This window comes from Triticum dicoccoides, chromosome 1B (assembly GCF_002162155.2).
Source record: "Triticum dicoccoides isolate Atlit2015 ecotype Zavitan chromosome 1B, WEW_v2.0, whole genome shotgun sequence".
Classification (NCBI taxonomy): domain Eukaryota; kingdom Viridiplantae; phylum Streptophyta; class Magnoliopsida; order Poales; family Poaceae; genus Triticum; species Triticum dicoccoides.
The window spans coordinates 220,353,517-220,374,109 of NC_041381.1; the positions used below are offsets into that span (position 1 = coordinate 220,353,517).

The 20,593-nt window shown below is 43.3% G+C and overlaps 1 protein-coding gene across 2 annotated transcripts; it reads right to left on the reverse strand.

The window, feature by feature from the left end:
• Positions 1-7,470: 7,470 nt before the first annotated feature.
• Positions 7,471-12,227, reverse strand: LOC119329041 (derlin-1-like). 2 transcript variants are annotated; one of them, XM_037602032.1, is made up of 8 exons: positions 11,963-12,227; positions 11,107-11,227; positions 8,921-9,056; positions 8,738-8,811; positions 8,527-8,620; positions 8,310-8,438; positions 8,047-8,207; positions 7,471-7,906 (listed from the first exon to the last, which is right to left on the reverse strand). In XM_037602032.1, the coding sequence occupies exons 1-8, from the start codon at positions 12,204-12,206 to the stop codon at positions 7,795-7,797; spliced, it is 1,071 nt and encodes a 356-aa protein (XP_037457929.1). In that variant the 5' UTR covers positions 12,207-12,227; the 3' UTR covers positions 7,471-7,794. The 2 variants fall into 2 exon arrangements, with proteins under 2 accessions (XP_037457929.1, XP_037457935.1); XM_037602038.1 differs by lacking the exon at positions 11,107-11,227 and having other exon boundaries at positions 11,963-12,113.
• Between the last annotated feature and the right edge of the window lie 8,366 nt (positions 12,228-20,593).

A 20,593-nucleotide genomic window follows, 5' to 3' on the forward strand; every position in this document is an offset into this window, starting at 1 on the left:
CGACAAAGGATTTTCTCCATCAGGGGCAGTGTTCCGGCAGTAAAACCAGGTCTGATTCCAATCTTTAGGATGGCTATGATGTTTTGCATGAGGGAAGTCAACTTCTTTCCTTTTCTGAATTGAAACGCCGCCAAGCTCTGTGTTGGGACCATCTGAGAATTCCGTACAGCGGTTCAAATGAAAGAAGTCCCGGGACAGCTCCACGGTTGGCTCTTCTTGAAGATAGACTTCGCAGAATACTTGAAAGTTGCATATATTGGACACAGAGTTCGGACCAATATCTTGCGGATGGAGTTGGAAACTTGCGAGGACATCCCAGAAAATTTTTGATCCGGGCGGACTGAATCCCCGGTCTAAGTGTTGCATAAAAATAATCACCTCTCCTTCTTGAGGTTTAGGTGGACATTTCGATTCCGGAACTCGCCAGTGGAGAACCCTTTTTGAGGCTAAAGCACCAGTGGTGACATAACCGTTGATTTGTGTTTCCGTGATCCGGGACGGAACCCAATTGCAAGAAGCGAATTGTTTCGTCATTCCGGAAGGGGGGAACTGAAAGGAAAAACAAGTGCCGGTTTTACAACTTACGGTTTAAGGTGTACAATTCAGTGTTAAACCGGAGAAAAAATACTATGCAAGGTTCAGTTGGCGGTTTAAGAGAGGGCTAATGATATATGGCGGATTTGCTATCAAAGGTTAAACCGCCCATAGGCAAAAGGGCCAGGATTCGAAATTTCTGCTAAGTGTTGACAGAAACATGTTTCACACAATGATCAAATTTATTTGGATCTACCGCACATCCGTAAAGCAGTTTTTTCTATGATTTCTAAAGGCGCTAAGCAGAACAGGGAAGGTCGTGTACTCTACAGAAGAAAAAGGACGATCTGCTAGCATTAAAAACGGATGCGGAGTAACTACCGCATGAGATCTATACTGCTATTGGATCAAAACTACCGCGGCAGAAGGAAGGACGAAGAAGAAGAATGAAGAACTGTACAGAGGAGCTCGCAAACCCTAAACACGGATCTAAAGATGAAGGAAAGAGGAAACTTACCACTTCAGATTGCGGAGGGGTGCGACGAGTTTCTGGTCCGTTTCAGGTTGATGCAGCGGCCTTTGTCGATGCAGTTCTCGAGGGTCGCGGACGGCGGCGGAGCTTCAGAGCTTGGGCGTCGCGAGGAAGAAGAAGGCATAGAAGGGGAAAAGAGAGAAGGGCCCTCGGGCCTTATTTATAAAGGAAAGAATAAACGGCAGGCGCGAGAATTAAGGAGCCTGAAGCGGCAGAATGGGTGCGCCTGTCGCCTCAATTTTCGGGATAACCATTAAGTGAAGGGAATCTTTTTAATCTTTTTATACAGAGATGATGTCATGATGGACCGTTGCTGTGTTCAGAAGATGACGTCATGGCGGTTTACAAAATTTACAGGAGAAGACAATATGGCGGTTTACGAAAATACAAGAAGATGCCTACAAGATATCTTTGAAGTATTGAAGATTGACATGAAAAAACTCAAATCAATCTGGGGCCTAATGTTGAGGATATAGCTACTAAGTGTAAACCGGCCAGGAGGATCCGGTTCACCCTCGACTATGCTGAAGCCCATGAAGATCCAGAAGATGGCGTTTTACTAAATGAAGCTTAGAGGCCCGAAGCCCAAAGGCGGATTAGGGCCCATAGTGGTAAACCGCCATGACTATGTAAACTTGTAATATAAGTTAGGAAAGGAAAGACCGAACCGGACACTTTGTATGAGTCGGCCTCGGGGCTCTGTAGACCGGCCGGGCGTCAACCTGTGTATATAAAGGGACGACCCGGCGGCGGTTCAGGAACAACAAACAACAACTCGAGACTCAGGCAAGCGTATTTCCCTCCCTGGTCATCGAAACCCAATCAATCCTATCACAACTAGACATAGGATTTTACCTTCATCGAAGGGGCCGAACTAGTATAAACTCCCGTGTCCCTTGTCCGGTTTAACACCTTCAAGCTAACCCATTGCGATGGCTCCACGACTAAGTCCTTTCATGAGGACATCTGACGTGTTAATTCCACGACAGTATGCAATGCAGGTATTGTAGCCGACGGCAACCAAACACGCCTTGAATGAACGAGCATTGCTTCCAAGGATATGCTAGCATGCATCAAAAAATGTTGCTTCGTACATGGATGGAGAACATTCAGGTGCAAATGCGAAATGGGTGCGAACATCATTTTCACCAAAATTACTGTTACTTCTCATAACTACAATATTATGATGTTAGAAGAATATTTTTCTAAAAAGTCTAATGATACTATTTTCACTTACCAATGTGCATAACTTTTTACCTGAGCATCACATGTTTCCATTTGAATATGGCAGTCAAAGAGCGCTTCTGACCTGCAATGGCTTGACTGTCGAACAGATATAAGAACTAAAAGCCAGGCAAGCTTAAAGAGAATTTCGGCTGCTGTACAGGGGAAAATCAAAGCAATGCAGTGCAACAACTTCGGAATGATAAAAGGAAATTCCCTGGCTTGTGACCAAGAAGAAATAATGAACCGTTAGAGCATCTCCAGCCATTCGGCCCCCAGAGGCCTGAAATAGCGCCGTCTGGGGGCGAACCGGCCATAAAATCAGCTTGGGGGCGGCCGGTTTCCCAGCCGCCGCCCCAAGGTCGCCCTAGACACCGGTTTTTTAAAACCAAACTCGGCCGAAATTCATCCAAACACAGCAGAACTTCGGCCAAACTAGGTGATTTCATTGGTATTTGTACAAAATCTAACAAACATAATTTAAAACAACTATTGCGTCGCTGTCGCCATCGCCGCACGCCTTCTACATGCCGAACAGCCGATACATCTTGGTGTAGTCGTCGTCGTTCGGGCCGCCGACGTCCTTGCTGCAGCCCTGACCAGCGTCGCCGATGCGTGGAGGGTTGGACGGCCCGGGCGCCGCCCTCCTCACGGCCGTGGCGCCGAGCATAGATCTCCTCGAGGGCACGCGTTGGCGCGCCATCTCCTCGCGGACATAGTCCTCCCGCGCCCATCTAAGGGCGGTCTCGGCGGCGGCCATGTCCTCATGCTCCTTCTTCACGGGGAGCAGCCCCGGCTCGGTCTTCGGCTGGACGAGGTGAGAAGATGGAGGAGAGGGGCGACCGCCGTCCTCGTCGATGACTAGGGTGTCACCGCGGGTGCGGCGCTGGAGCGGCGTCTCCTGTGGCTCCGGCTTGACGGGGCGAAGTGTCGGCGATCCGGTGGACGGGGAGCCTGACGAAGAGGAGGTCGCCGTCTTCATTCGCCGCAGCGTCCAGGAGCTGCCGCGGTGATAGAAGGAGGAGGCCGCCGGGTACTCCAAGTGTGGCATGTTGCCGGACTCGATGTACTCAAGGACGGCCTCGAGGGTACGGCCGGGGACGCCCCACCATTGGCACCTCCCGTTGGTGTTGAGGCAGCCGCAGGGCTCGATGCCGTCAGTGGAGGTAAGCTCCTCCTCGTGGTGGCATTCCAAGTACGCCGTCCATAGCGTGTTGCTGTCGGGGGCGTACCTCGGTTGGTTCCGCACCTCCACCGGCAGCGACGACCAGATGTGGCCGATCTCGGCCCACCGTTCAGCTCCGGTGGGCGCTGGAGGCACCGGGACGCCGCCGGCGCTGAGCCTCCAGGCGCCCGGCACCCGCATGTCCGGCGGGGCCGGGTAGTCGGCCTCGTGGAGGAGGCGCGCCTCGTCCTTGTGCAGGTGGCGGCGGCCGAAGCCGTTGGCTGCCGCACCATCGCCTGGGTAGCGCTCAGCCATGCTCGTCGGAGTGGGAGGGAGGAGAGATAAGCATCGGCGGTGAGAGGTCGAGAGGGGAGAGGGTTATGTGGCGATTGAGTGTGAGCTTACTGGCGAGGGAAGGGTGGCTTTTTATAGCCGGTTGTGGGCAGCGAGAGGACGGCCGACGTGTGTACGCGTGGCACACGTGGCGGGAGCTGGCGGGACGCGCATCGCCGCGCGCCTTCACTGCACCGTCTGTGAGGCATCAATGGAGGCTGACCGGCGCGGCAGCGCGGCAGCCTTCGCATTGATTCCTGCGGGAACCAAGGCGATGATGGTGATGAGGACGACGATGGCGCCGAGTCGCCGACTCGTCGGGCTCGCCAGGTTTTCGCGCCAAAAATGTTTCCCCGGGCGCCCCCAGCGCGCCGGGTTCGGCATGGGTCCGTCGACACCAAATTCGGCCCTAACGGCGAGAAAATGGACTTCTGAAGGCGCGACTGGGCAGATTTTTGACACCGGCGATAAAAAAGGTCTTGAAGGGGCTTGTTGGGGGCGCGGCTGGAGATGCTCTTAGCAAGTCTCTCAGGAAATGTGAGGCTCTGAAATTCTGAATGCCTCACTTCTTCCCTTGCGTTCCTCCCGACACGGAATTTGGTCCAATCCATACACTCAGTCCCACTCAAGGCACACAATTTTGTGCCAATTTCTAAATCAAAAAACATCTAGTACCTATCAACCTGTTACTTTTTTTAGACAAACTCATAAGCTTTATTTAGAACGTCACAATGTTTATAGGAACGAATAAAAGTTCTTCAGGCTGGCCTAACCAAGCACGAGACCGATCCCTAGAGTAAAAGCATGCTTAGCGAGATTGTAGGCCTCGACATTCGAGGTTCTAAAGTCATGGCTAAAGATACACGACTCAAAATCTTTAGCCCTATCTATTATTTCATGTACTACTGCCGCATACGATGCCGCGCTACCATCTTTGATTGCTTCCACGGCTATCATGTACTACAGCCTGTTACTACAATCCAGGTTCGCTCATCATGTGCGTGTACATATTAAGATGCTGAATTAAAGCCATTGCGAAGGTAGATACAATGGGGGCCTCCAATTTGAGCGCAGCCCCCGCTCCCCAGGACATGTTTTTGGGCCGGCCCATGTGCCAGGAGGACGCACCTGCTTTCCACATCGATATTTTTTTCTTTTTTTCCTTTTCTGTTTTTGTTTTTTCTAATTTAAAATAATACGAGATTTCAAAGAAGCTCCAATTTCAGAATAATAGCGAACTTTTTAACAATGTTAGATAAATCATTAAATGTTCGTCAATTTGAAGAATGTTCCGGAAATCATAGAATGTTTGTGGATTCAAAAAATGTTTGAGACTTTGAAAAAACTGTATGCATATTTAAAATATGTTCATGATTTTTAAAAAATATTCTGGAAAGTAAAAAAACATTCGGATATTAAAAAAATGTTCATGAATTAATATTCGTGAATTCAAATATTGTTAATGATTTTTTTTAGAAATTTTTGGTAATTTTCGATATTGTTCCCCAAATTGAAAAACAAATCACATATTCAAACATAATATTTAATTTTAAAATATGTTTACGAATTCAAAAAAACGTTCATGATTTTTTTACAAATGTTCAGGAAATTCATAAACTGTTCAAGAATTTCAACAACTGTTCCCAAAATACGAAAAATGTTTGTTGATTCAATAAATTGTTCACGAATTTTAAAACAATGTTCAAATTTCAAAAATTATTCATGAATTTTCCTAAAAATGCTAACTATTTCAACAAAGGATCATGATTTTTTTAAATGTTTGTGAATTTAAAAAAGGTTCAGGATTTCATAAAATTATTCTTGATTTCAAAAAATGATCATGATTTGACAAGATGTCCACAAATTTTAAATATGTTCATAAAATAAAAAAGGAAAATATAAAAAAGGTTAAAATATATAATGGAAAAAATAGAAAAGTAAAAATCAAAATAATAATAAAGAAAAACCAGAAGAAGAAAAAAAGAACTGGTTCATGGAAGGTTCTAGAACTTCTTACAACCGGTGGGAAAAACTAGACAGGGTTGGCCTATACACTGGACAGGCACGCGATGGTGGCATGCGTTAGGTCGCTATAGAATGACCTATGCGCCAAATAGAACCGCATGTACAATGCTAGGAGCAACATGAATTTTGAAAATCTTGGGAAATAAATCCACATTGATTTGACAGTATTACGGCCCAGATATGCCTCACCTTGTCGATTATCGGCCCAAGTAGGTCGGTCTGAGGCTCCCTAGTAGCTTGGTTCTACCCTGGGCCATCAGGCTGGCCCATGGGCCTCATAGGAGAAGACTGGAGGCCTTGCCGTTCAAGACAAGGAAGCCCGAGCCGTGGAGGACTCCCCTCCACCGACGTTGCCGACTAGGTTGTGTATCCCTATGTGCCCCAGTATCTTATATAAGTCATGGCCGAACTAGTCAATAGATCATCATGCAATTCTTTGGTTATACTTGTACTTTGTACACCCCCAATCAAAATATATACAAAGCATGAGTAGGGTTTTACCTCTATCAGAGGGCCTTAACCTGGGTAAAACCGTCTCCTGTTTGCCTTTCGACCTAATCACCACACCGGGATACCCTACCGAGGGATCTGTTGAAATCATCTCAGAAAATGGTGGCTCATGCAGGTCCCGCGTGGAGAACACAGAGATCTGATGGGATCTTTGATGGACGCCGATGCGGTCTATGTGCCAGGTAAACTCTTTGTCTTTGTCGTGGTCTCATTTGTCGCTGATTCGATCGGACAAATCAGCCACTTTATTGTTTTTTTCCCTTGTGTTGTACTCAATTGTGTAATTGTAACTAAGTAATTTAGCCAATAGTTATGTTGAATACCTTTAGTTTTTGAAGTACCACCAAAGTAGTGTCTCCAGTTCTTTATGTTAGTACACTATATATAGTCATGTAGCCTTTTGTATTTATCCCAATATATAAGAGGTTTCCTGCATATTTTCTGCACGTGTATACTCCCTCCATTTCAAAATAGATGACTCAATTTTGTACTAACTTTAATATAAAGTTAGGTTTTAGTATAAAGTTAGGTTATAAGGCAATGGGTTGTCCCTGTTGGCTGTTGCATTAATATTGCTCATACGTCATATCCAGTCAGTGGTTTTCAAAAGTTCAAAGGGTCATTGCTCCTGTCCACTTAAAAATATCTTTCTTCAGTGCTTGATACAAGGGCTTCCAAATAATTCCATAGTTTCTAATGAACCTCCGGTAGTAGCCTGCAAGACCAATGAAGCTTCTAAGTTGTGTGACACTTGCAGGTGTGGACCAATCTGCAATAGCCTGTAATGTAGAAGGGTCTGTTTTAACTTAGAAATCTGAAGCAACTCCATTTACAGTAATAATGTGCCCCAGGTAGTCCACTTGTTTCTGGCCAAAAGTGCATTCGGACATCTTTGCGCACAGCTGATTCTGTTTTGAGTATTTCAAATACTGCTCTCAAGTGTTCAGTGTGCTCTTTCGAGAGCTACATATGGGCAACTGGAGTCTGGCCATAGAAACAAGGAACTGGCTACTGTGCTTAAGCTTTTAACTTCTTTCGCTTTGAACACTTTAATGGCACATCGGCAAAATCAGTAACGGCCCACCAAAACTATTTTCAGTACCCAACGGCCCATGTAGGATGCCAGCAGCAGGCACATCATACGACATGATCATGCGTGCAATCGAGAACATCATATAAGCAGATTTTGCTACAGCCTCCGATCCATACTACTTGTCGTTCAAATAGATGTATCTAGATCCATTTGAGCGACAAGTAATATGTATCAGAGGGAGTATTAAAAAAGAAAGAGAAGACATGCAGCTCTACTTCGCAGGTACAATGCAAGTGCACATCTGTAGTTATTCGATGAGGACATTACAGATTCAATGGGAAAAATCCCAACCCAGATTCCTAGAGCTGCCACAGAGTTTAGATCGAATCCATGTTAACCTGTTCATGCCTCTTGTACATCGCCAGGCGTCGCAGCAGTCTACTGATTGAGTCTATAGCCTCTTCCTCTGAAGGCAGTAGGGCCTGTGTTAGCTGGCCGGACTGGAGAGTTTGCCTGCACGCCCAACCTGAATCGAGCAACAATCTTGTGTCTGTGCAAGTGCAGCATGTTAAGGAACCAACGAGCATATATCACTGGGAATGAAGTAACAATATCATAAAAAAGCTGTAGTAAACAATGTTGGTAGGTAACTATGATTGAGAGAAAAATGCTTCATAACCATAAGGATACACCCACATAGGAGTCTTGAGGTAGTTCTTTCCGCTAGCTAGCGGATACAACACTGTAAAGAAGTAGTACAGATGTCCAACCATAATGCCCAAAAGGCCAGGCAATATTGGAGAGCCAAATATCACATCCAATCCAAGCATAGCCCATGGTAGATAAAATGACTGCACAAATAGTAAGTACATTTACGACATGAGTATATTCAATCTAGGGCAGTTCTGTGCCACGATCAAGCACTTAATAATAGTATGAGAACAAGGCATTACCCTCAATTGGACGAGGCCATACATGCTTATCTGAGAGTTTGGGTACTCTCGGCTCCAGACATAAAGAAGCATGCTAACCATAGGAATACCCAACAAATAAGTCTCGAGATAGGGAATAGCAGACAGTACCTGAACCAATCAAGATAGAAATAAATTTAACTCTTAGGAGATTTGATTCATTTGTTTGTAACACGTAATAAGTAGGAGTGCCACTAACCAGTAACGAGATTGCACCAAATATCATCATCCACAAGAAATCTGCTGTCCGCTTCTCAAATGAACCCTTCTCCAACTGCACACCATATCTTGCTCTACATGGCAACATACATAAACAATTTCAACCAACAGCTGCCAGTTTATCTTTATAATATTCTGAAAGTAACCGTGTTTATAGTAATTGTGATTAATAGGTATCTGACAAGACTTACATCATCAGAAGGCGAATACCAAAGTTGATGGAGAACTTGCCGAGGAAAAAGAAGCTTGTAAATAGCCTCCATATCTGCGTGGTCCAAAATTGAAGATTACTGTACAATCTCAAAGCAGGATCATAATGTGCTTGTTACAAATAACTAATGCGAGAGAGAGAGAGAGCATGAGCAGATGCTAACCTGAAAACTCTTGAACACATGGGGATAAGATAAATAAAGAAGGCCTGGGTCTAGTATCTGGAGCTGAACCAGCACTGTGGTAAAGAAACACAATGTCCCATATGCCTTGCTTACTGGTGGAAGTGAATTGTAGTACCTGAAATAGGAAAGTAAGTCCTCAATTTTTCCGTACTGCCGAGATTGAACTAATGCAGAAAAAAAATATAGCTCATCCACTGCGATAATGATTCAGCATCCTAACCTATTTCTCTCAATATGCACCCATCTTAACACCATGCATGGGAGAAAACCCACCACAACATGCAACCATTCATGGGAAAATGTTTAGCAAGTTCCTTTCTATTATGCTACTTATACCCAACATTTTTTTACTACTATACAATAATCAAATACAATAAATTACATGCATTTTCAGTTTCAGTTCTCGTATTATTAATACAAATATTCATGTTCTAATATAACCAAATCTCATTGAAATATATTGCAATTAATCCCCGCAGCAACACGCTGGGTATCATCTCTGTTTTCCTATTAGAAGTGAACCACAAAGCTAAACTGCAGCTAGAATTTATATTCTTGTCTTCTAATATTAGAGATCTCCAAACTATTTTTAATGCCAGTGAGAAGTTCATCCAGTACAATCATGATTCAGTAATTGTGATGTACATCACGGAAGACATTAAATTACACATCAGAAGTATTTATCACAAAAGAACAAACAAGAGAATTTTGCAAATAAAACTTCAAGGTGACATACATTAATAGTGCAAAATAAATGTATGGGGCAAACCAACAAAAATCAAGTCAACCTATAAGGAAAACATAAACAGAGTAAAGCCCTTACGCAAGAGAACTAATTGGTGTCAAACTGCTCAAAATTTGCCATATCCAAATCTCAGTTCTCAGTTAACAAATCTAGATAACAATCTTTTAAGCAAAGCCAGTGATAGTGTATGAGAATCATACAAAATTAGTTCAACATTTCAAAATTATACCAAAAAGTGACTTCTTCTGACCAAATGTGTATCCTGGAAACTTCCAACACGGATACTTCCAACCATTGTTGGCTCTTAGCGGCCAGAGCCTGATTGTATTGCAACTTTGCAAGCATGTTGCAATGAGTCTGTAGTAGGTTCCCAACAAATAGGCACAAAAGATAATACCTCAATTCTTTTAAGTTGTACATCAAGTTGGTCTCACGTGCAACCTTTGACGTATACCTTCTCCACTTGTATGTGAGCAGAAGTTATTAAAACTGACGTAATGTTATTTAAGCATTTCTTAACCAGTCTAGAAATTCATTTTTGTACAAGAAATCTAGATATTATTATTTTTTAGGACATTAGTATCCAATGTTTCACATTTTCACTGCCAGAAGGCTATTGAACTGTACTAGCTATGGAATATTTTAATATTGAAGACTGCGAAATTCCAGAATACTGCACTTGGTGCTACTTGGGAACCATGCCTCCGAAACCAAAATTTACAAACCAAGAGAAACTTGTGGCCAACTACAGCAAAAGTCAGTGTAAGCGGGCATCAGCCTCCCATGGACCTTCCCAAAAAAACATCAGCATAAATAACCGAGCATCTGGGAGAATTGTTGTTCATGAGAACTACTCCCTCCGTCTCAAAATAAGTGACTCAATTTTGTACTAAAGTTAGTACAAAGTTGAGTCACTTATTTTGGGACGGAGGGAGTACAAATTAGCTATTGAAACAACAAGCTTATAAACCAATGTATCCCTTCGAATTGGCGCTAAGCTCCAGAACTACGGCCTAGCTGCTTACGGTCTCACAACTCACAACAATCAATTGGTAGAACCACCAATTCAGGGCTCAATTATCCTGAAATAGAAAAGGCGGCCATGACCTCCTGCTCAAGTTTGAAAGACGAGCTCCCATGTTCCCCATACATGTCACAAACTCACAAGGATAATCTCTTATGTACACCCAGTGGCGAAGGCAAGAATATTTTTTAGGTGTGGCAAAATTTATGAAGGAGAAAACCATGTATAATACAACTAAGCAAGAGTTAAATAAAATACTAACTAGGTATGTATTTGTGTTCGGCAAGTACAACCAAAAACCAATACTAACCAATTAGTTTCAAAAACGTTCAGTGGGCGGTAACAACATTTGCTGCAAAACAAGTTCAGTTTCAGTTATGTATCTTCCATACGTACTTGCCCTCGCTCTTCGACGTTTTCTGCATACTAGCCCAGTAGTTCTCACATCCTTGCTGTCTAGCCCAACCCACCGGCCGGCCAGTGATTGCTATGCTCGCAGCTGTTGTGTGCCTACCGCCTGCACACATGATCACAACTCCACAATTGTTTCGACTTTCCGAGATTTTGTAACTGGCGGCCGCTAATTTTTTTTAGAGAACAGATTGAGCAAAATGATGGTGCTTATTGGCCAGTCGGATCATGTATTGGTGTGTTTAATTTATTTGTGGGGTCAAATCACAACTCGCAAACCCAGTGACAAATGCATCAGGCCCACCAGTAGGCAGCAACCAGGCCTAACGCGCACTGAATCACAACTCGCAAACCAGTGACAAAGTTTACATGTACTAGTGACAAAGTTTACATCTACTAGTATGTGTACTAGGTGTATTTGCAGAAAAATTTAGGTATGGCAGCTGCCAAACCTTGACAGATACTAGCTGTGTAGTATATATAACAGTAAAGCAAGAAGCAGATCAGACCGACGAAATAACACGAAACAAATTGCGCTAACTCTCCAAGGTAGTCCCAACCCTAACACAACTAAATTCGTCGCAAGAACATTTACAGTCACTACACTACAGCGTGTCCCGCCGCACCCGCCCCTCGCTCCCTTGCAAAGCCAGCACAGTCCCATCCAATTAGCTCAAGCATACGAAACTAGAGTCCAATCCGAACAATATTTCTCCAGCTCCTCCGTTAACCGCCCCGCCCAAACCATCGATCCCAATAAGAATAACCGCATCTGTGCCTAGCAATTTGAGAATTGAGCAAAAGACGATGCTAAACTTCTGTAGGATTCGAGAGGACTCACTCTGCGGGTGAAGACATCTCGTCGCGTGGGGGAGCGGCGATGGATTCGGATCTTCCAGGTCTCGGCCTCTCTCGGGTCTCGTCGTCAGTCTCGTGCTCGCTGGGCGTGGGCGGAGAAGTAGAATAAAGTGGTAGTCGCTTGGCGAGACTTCCAGAGGGGGGAAGCTAGATGGACCGCCGGATCCATGACCGGACGCATGCAGGTGGTTCGGACACGTAGGTGTAGGCTCTATGGCGCACGCCATTGGCCGGGGCCGTGGCTTGGTGGTGAGGTGGTTCCTGTGACGTGGCGAGGAACTACGGGCCGTTGGATTTATGGGACCTGACGGTGGACGATGATGGGGAGATTATGGTAAGATGGCTGGTCCATGATGGCCGTAGAGGTTTTTTTCTTAACACAGTACAGACGCAAACGCTCATATACACGCGCATACACTCACTCTTATGAACGCACACACGCACACCCTATCCCTATGAGCATCTTCGAAAGACTGAGCCGGCATATCATCTTGAAATTTACGAAGTCAGCATAGACATCTCGTCATCAACGGGGACGTCTCCTTCCACTAGATGCGCATCGCCGAAAATTCTGAAATAAATTCAAGAATAAATGCGAGCATCAGGACTTGAATCCTGCTGATCTGGGGATACCACAGTTCCTCTAACCATCCAACCACAGGTTGGTTCGCGATGGCCGTAGATGTTGAAAACTTGATTTTGGTACAATTCGGAAAATAAAGTAGCTTGATTTTGGTAAAGTCTCTAATACTTTATTACTATATATATCCCAAGCCTTTCGTAGTATTTGGTGAAGGCAACGCTGATGAACTATGTGTTGTTGTCGGTGATGATGTGGGGAAGACTTGTGTGAGATCTTACATTAGGTGAGATCAATGAGATCCATTTTTTGAAAAAAAATCTAAAAGTTCAAACATTCTCAAAAAAATTGTAGACACACATCAATGGTTGATGGTTCAACCTTAAAAAGTTTCAGCTTATAATTCGACATGCATTAATAGAAAAAAAAAGACAAAAAGTACGTGAATAGTATCAAAGTATTATTCACCCAAAGCTGCCACTATTCACATTCAAATTTGTCTTTTTTGCATCTCCAAATATACATCGAGATTTGAGATGATTTTTTCGGAGTTGTAGACGTACCCCACATGGATGTTATCAAATAGTTTCATACTTTTTTTGAAATGTCTAAATTGAATTTTTAGGGTTGATCTCACGATCTCACCTAATGTGAGATCTCATACAATTCTCCCCCTTGATGATGTGATTCGCGACGCTGAAGCGGCACACAATCCCTCGAAAGAAGCTAATGGCGGTGTTGGCGGTGACCTTGGCGATGGGCACGGCCTCCACCCATTTGGTGAACTTGTCGATGACATGTAGAGGTACTCGTAGCCCCCGACCGCCCGGGGCAAGGCCCCAAAGATGTCCAGCTCATAAACCACGAAGGGCTACGAGAGGGGGATGGTGTGGAGGGCCTGGGTTGACTAGTAGATCTGCTTTGGATGGAGTTGGCACACCTCTTGGGGTTGGACCATGTATGTGGTGCCCTACAGGGCAGTACGCCACTAGAAACCCTGCCGAAAAACCTTACCGATCAACGTGCATGAAGCAGTGTGGCTACCGCACGCACCCTCATGTATGACCGCGAGTAGGTCACAACCTTCCTTCCTGAAGATGCACTTGAGCAAGATTCGATCAGCGTCGCGCTCGTAGAGCTCTCCGTCCATTAGCATGTAGCGCTTCGCCTGTTCGGTAATCATTTTCGCGTTCACGTCATCTTCATGGAGGATATTAACATCCAGGTAGCCGTTGATCTCGAAGATCCATGAGGGCTCCTGAGTATCGTCCGTGATTCCAAGGTTTTCGCCAAGGAAGGGGGTCGTGCTTGGAGCTTCCTGTGATAGGGGCCGAAACAAAAGGCGTCGCCCGGGTCCCCTCGCTAGAGCGAGAGGGGCCCTTTGTCATGCTCGATAACCAATTCCTCCTACTGGGAGATCCTTTTCTCATGAGCTCCGACCGGGTCTTCATTGCCCAGGTTTCCCCAAATATCAGGATCCACGGAGGCGTCTGGCTTAAAGTGGTGAACGCAAAGTACTTGGGGGATGGTAGCCTCAGTTTGGTGTTGGCCGAATCATAGAGTGACACCGGGGTAACCTCAAAGGAGTGAGTCATGACCCTGTCGCCCTGAGTGAGTATCCCAACGCCCAGATTGGGCGGATAACCGGGTGATCCTTTCTTCAAAGATACTGACCGGAACCGCTCCTAAAGGGGGGCCAATAGCGATAGTTGGCCCGCCGGGACATTTTTGCAGTGTGGCATATGCTCCAGCCATAACCCATTGATACGTCTCCAACGTATCTATTTTTTCTCACGCTTTTCTTCTTGTTTTGGACTCTAATTTGCATGATTTGAATGAAACTAACCCCGGTCTGACGTTGTTTTCAGCAGAACTACCATGGTGTTGTTTTTATGCAGAAATAGAAGTTCTCGGAATGAAATGAAACTTTGCGAGGATTTTTTATGGAATAAATGAGGTTTTTTGGAGCCAACAACTACCGGAGAGGGGCCCCTGGGTGGGAACAACCTACCAGGATGCGCCCCCCTCTCCTGGCGCGCCCAGGTGGGTTGTACCCACCTGGTGGCCCTGTAGACCTCAACCCTGACACTATAAATTCCTATTTTCGGAGAGAAAAATGAGGGAGAAAAATTATCGCATTTCACGAGACGAAGCCGCTGCCAAGCCCTGTTCTTCCTCGGGAGGGTAGATCTGGAGTCCGTTTGGGGCTCCGGAGAGGGGGGTCTTCGTTCTTCGTCATCGCCAATTCCATGATGCTCCCCACCGGGAGTGAGTAATTCCTTCGTAGGCTCGCTGGTCGGTGAGGAGTTGGATGAGATTCATCATGTAATCGAGCTAGTTTTGTTAGGGCCTGATTCCTAGTATCCACTATGTTCTTAGATTGATGTTGCTATGACTTTGCTATGCTTAATGCTTGTCACTTTGGGCCCGGGTGCTATGAACTCAGATCTAAACCGTTTATGAATTCATCATTATATCCATGTTTTAGATCCAATCTTGCAAGTTATAGTCACCTACTACGTGTTATGATCCGACAACCGCGGAGTGACAACAACCGGGCCCACTCTCGGTGATGACCGTAGTTTGAGGAGTTCATGCATTCACTATGTGTTAATGCTTTGTTCCGGTTCTCTATTAAAAGGAGGCCTTAATATCCCTTAGTTTCCAATGTGGACCCCGCTGCCACGGGAGGGTAGGACAAAAGATGTCATGCAAGTTCTTTTAATAAAGCACGTATGACTATTTACGGAATACATGCCTACATTATATGGATGAACTGGAGCTAGTGTCGTATCACCCTAGGTTATAACAGTCTCATGACGAATATCATCCAACAAGTCACCAATCCAGTGCCTACGAATTTATCATATATTGTTTCTGCTAAGTTACTACTACTGCTGCTACTGTCACACTTGCTACAAATTACTGCTATCACTGTTACTGTTACCGTTGCTGCTGTCACTACTCTCAAAACTATCAAACTACTTTGCTACTGATCACTTTGCTATAGATAATTAATCTACATGTGTGGTTGAATTGACAACTCAGCTGCTAATACCTTCAAATATTCTTTGGCTCCCCTTGTGTCGAATCTATAAATTTGGGTTGAATACTCTACCCTCAAAAACTGTAGCGATCCCCTATACTTGTGGGTTATCAAGACCTTTTTCTGGCGCCGTTGCCGGGGAGCATAGCTATATTTGTTGAGTCACTTGGGATTATTATCAATTTATCACTATGAAGAATCTGAAGGATCGAAAGACTAAGATATTTCCCTCTAAGATGAGGGGAGGTAAGGAACTGCCATCCAGTTCTGCTTTAGATTCGCCTTTTGTTATGAGTAAACTTGCAACACCACCACATGCTATCAATTCTAATATGTCACAAGTTATTGATGATGCTACTTCTGCCATGGATAATGCTTATGATGATGCTAGTACCATGCTTGATAATGATGATGTGCCACTTGGTGAATTTCTTGATGAACAAATTGCTAGAGTAACACAACATGATGTTGTTGAATCTGATGATGAGCTTGAAACTGAAACTCTTGAAACACCTACTAGAACTAGCCTTCCTAGATATGAATTGCCTAGGTACCGTAAGGTTATGTTATGAATGAGGAAACAACTAGAGATATTCTTGCTTGTAAGGATAGAGATGATCTAGAGAAATTATTATGCAAGTATAAAGAAAAATCTCTGAATGCTAGAATGAAGTATGATCCTAAGTTTGCTACTTCACCTATCTGTATTGTTGATAAGGATTATGAATTCTCTGTCGACCCAGAGTTAATTACTTTGGTTGAATCTGATCCTTTCCATGGTTATGAAACTGAAACTGTTGTGGCACATCTTACTAAGTTGAATGATATAGCCACCCTTTTTACTCATGATGAGAAAACTTGCTATTACTTTATTCTCAAATTATTTCCTTTCTCATTAAAGGGTGATGCTAAAGCTTGGTACAATACTCTTACTCTTGGTTGTGTGCGTAGTTCCCAGGGATATGGTTTATTACTTCTCTGAGAAGTATTTTCCTGCTCATAAGAAACAAGCTGCCTTACAGGAAATATTTAACTTTGTGCAAAATAAAGAAGAGAGTGTCCCACAAGCTTGGGGGAGGCTTTGCTAGTTACTTAATTCTTTGCCTGATCATCCTCTTAAGAAAAATGAAATACTTGATATCTTCTATAATGGACTAACCGATGCTTCTAGGGACTTCCTAGATAGTTGTGCTGGTTGTGTTTTCAGGGAACAAACTATTGCTCAAGCTGAAGAATTATTAAATAACATACTGAAAAATTATGATGATTGGACTATTCCTGAACCACCGGCTAAACCCACTCCAAAGAAGAGGGGTATATTATATCTCTGTCCTGAAGATATGCAAGAGGCAAAGAAATCTATGAAGGAAAAATTTATTAAAGTTGAGGATGTTAAAAATTTACCTCCTATTTAAGAAATACATGGGCTTAATACACCACCACTGCCTAAGTTGGTAGAGGTAAATTCTCTTTTGAAGTTCAATGAAAATGGTAATCCTCACAATATGCATCCTAGTCAATGCCTTTACGAGTTCGAGAACTACATTAGAAAACAAGATCACTTCAATGCAAATGTTATGGAACAATTGAAATATAACTCTGATATGATAGCTCGCTTGAGTGACTTGTTATTTAGAATTTCAAATGATGTTAGAGGTGTTGGAAAACATGCTTCTATGGTTCAAACCCAACTAGAACAAGTTGCTAAATCTCAAAGAGAATTGCTTGGTGAAATGAATCATAATATGCATGACTTTGCTATTAGAGTTGCAACTAGAGGAGGTAAAATGACTCAGGAACCACTTTATCCTGAGGGACACCCAAAAAGAATTATACAAGACTCACAAAGAAAGAACACTAGTGCACCTAGTCCTACTAAAAAGAAAAAGAAAAAGAAAAATGATAGGGCTTGCATGCTTTTAGTGAACCTGAAATAGAAAAACCTCCTGATAATGAAAATGAAACTTCTATCTCTGATGCTGAAACTCAATCTGGTAATGAACATCCACCTAGTGATAATGAAAAAGATAAATATGATGTTCATGAAGATGCTCAACCAAATGAAAAAGAATCAGATAATGATGTTGAAATAGAACCACATGTTGATCTTGATAACCCACAACCTAAGAATAAAAGGTATGATAGAAGTTTTCAAATACCTCTACCTACTTTCAAAAAGAAATATGAAATGCTTATTGTTGGGGATATGCATATCCCCATTGAGGTAACTTAGTGATTTACGAAGTTCTTCGGTTTCATGCTAATCGAAAGTGGTTGTTAATAAGACCTGATCAACCTTATTAATGAATCATTTTTAGTGGTATGAAGTTGATGAATTTAGTAAACACTACCTTCTGTCTTTACTTTTTGTTTTTTGTTTTTATTAGTTAAATAAAATAAAATGCCATGTTTTGTCTGTTTTCTGAATTTCCCGTGCAATAAAAAATGACCCAAAAATAAAAGTGCTCAGAATGCCCTGAAAATTTTATACGATTTTTTCTGAATATTTAAGAATTTTTGGTGCAAATAATACTAGAGGGAGGTGCACCAAGTGGGCACAACCCACCTGGGCGCGCCAGGACCCCCAAGCGTGCCTTGGTGGGTTGTGATCCCCATGTGGGCCCCCTCACTTATCTCTTTAGCCCACATCATCACTTACCTCCAGAAAAAAAATCCCCATTGCGCTCTCTCTCTCGCGCGCGCGTTCTTGAGCTCAAACCCGCGGATTTCGATCTCTTTGCTCGAAGCTCCATTTCCGAAACTGTTTCGGGGGATTGTTGCTTGGTATGTGACTCCATCATTTGTCCAATTAGTTTTTGTTTTAGTGGTTTATACTTTGAATAAATAGCTACTCTTGGTGCTGTTGTAGATGAGCTTGCGTGTTGAATTCTTAGTGTTCTAAGTAGTTTGAATGCTTGCTATGGCCTCTATGTATCCCTATGAGTAGTTGCTGTCAATTTTGTGAAGTTTTGTTGGGAATTTTTTGTGAACTAAAAATTCAGATTTTTGTTCATAGGAAAAATTGTACGCGGACATGAATATCTTCAGGAAGTTTGGCTCTAAGAAGAACTCCATGGGTGTTATTGGGGAGTCTTTTGACAGTGATCTCCACCCTCGGAGGTTGGCGGAGGTACGGCCGTGCGAATGGCCACACACGCCGTTCCTGCAGGAGGCCAAAATTCATGAGGAGTTCATGCAATATATTGCTAATGCCGGCCTCACCGACTTCATCGCAGATGAGTGTGACCAGCACCTTCTCACAAACAACTTTGTTCAGAGCTTTACTTTCTTGCCTAGAAATAATTCTCCAGAAGTGAGCTTTGATTTATATGCTGAAAACCATCAGATTCCACTTACTGAATTTTGTGACATATGCATGATCCCATCTGATGGGAGCTTGGCCGAGCCTAGGCCGGCTGAGTTTGAGGCCTTCTGTCCCACTTTGACAGTGAGTGATGAGAGAGGAGTGTCGGCCATCATTGCCGGTGGCTTACATTTTCCTGTTGTTCGTTACTTTGCACTCTTCATTACCAAATGCTTGCTTGCTAGAGAGAAGGTGAGTGCGCTCAGTTCACCAGACCTTGATGTTTTACGTCGTGCATTAGAGGGCGACAACAGGCATAGATTGGGAGCTATTGTGGCTCGTCGCCTCCATCTTAATAAATCTCAGGGTAAAATACATGGTGGGATTTTTGCTACTCGTTTGGCAGCTCACTTCGAGGTTGAGATACGCCCTCATGATTACCCTCTGGCTAAGGTTTATCTAGACCGAGCAGCCATGGAACATCATCACTTTCTTGCACATGATCGTCCTCACATTGCCATTCCTTACAACCTGGTCTATGGCGTTGACACTCGTGATGTTATTCCATTGCCTGCACATGCTTTGTTTGATTCTGTTGCCAGGGGCAGATACCAGATTATGCCTGCAGACATCATCGCCTACTGGAAAGCTCCTCAGGATCCCTACTACCCTCCAGAGTCTGCACAGGTACCTCAGCAGTGGGATGAGTGGATGCCCGCTCCTCAGGATCCCTACTACCCTCCAGGCTACTGATCGATTACCAAGCTAGGCCAAAAGCCTAAGCTTGGGGGAGTACGTGTTTCTCACCGACATTATATTCATATTCACTCATATAATTCTGTTTGTCGGTGTTCACACTTTTTCATTGTATCATCCATGCTTAGATTTATTTTCTTGCTTTCTTCTTGTGTGTTTGAAAAACTTTAGAAAAACCAAAAAAATTAGTTGTAGTGAATTTACTTTCTATGCATGCTTAGTAGTACTATTAAAAAGAAAATCCAAAAAGATTTCCTTGTTCTTCTTTTGCTTGTTGGGAGCTTTCCCGTGTAAATAGTTTTTCTCATTTTTGCTTTTCCCTTTTATTTGCCTGTTCTAGAAAACCAAAAACTCCAAAAATATTTCAGTGTGTTTCTCTAAACTTCTTTTCTTTTTATTCGAGTCTTACCAAGGAGAAGACCACGATGAAAATGTTGAGTGGCTCTCATATGAATAAATTGTTGAACTAATAAAGAGCCCATTTTACCTTTGTCTTCTCCTGTTGAATAAAATGTCTTGCGGATTCCAACTTAGTCCATGGCACTCTTGCACTGTTATTATTCTCTTATTATTTGGTCGTGCAAGTGAAAGGAAATAATGATGATATTTGATGAATTGGCCGTAGCAAGGAGAAACTGGTATGAACTCGACTTGTTCTATCTGTGTAAATATGTTTGACCTAGTATCCAGGCTTCAGCCCATTATGATTAAACATGTTTTGCAATGACAATTAGAGATTATAGTTTCTCATGCCATGCATAAGTAGCTAGGAGTGAATAATGATTTATCTTGGATATCAACATAGCGTTAAAATGATTGTGATGTAGTATGATGATATGGTATCCTCCTCTGAATGTTCGAGTGGCTTGACTTGGCACATGTTCATGCATGTAGTTGAATCAAAACCAACATAGCCTCTATGATATTT

Excerpts from the sequence above, each read along its gene's own strand:
- LOC119329041 (XM_037602032.1), bottom strand. The coding sequence starts at position 12,206 with ATGGCGTGCGCCATAGAGCCTACACCTACGTGTCCGAACCACCTGCAT. Across the intron at positions 8,812-8,920 it reads ATGTGTTCAAGAGTTTTCAG|ATATGGAGGCTATTTACAAG; the intron begins GTTAGCATCTGC and ends TGGACCACGCAG. Across the intron at positions 7,907-8,046 it reads CTCAAGACTCCTATGTGGGT|ACACAAGATTGTTGCTCGAT; the intron begins GTATCCTTATGG and ends GCACTTGCACAG.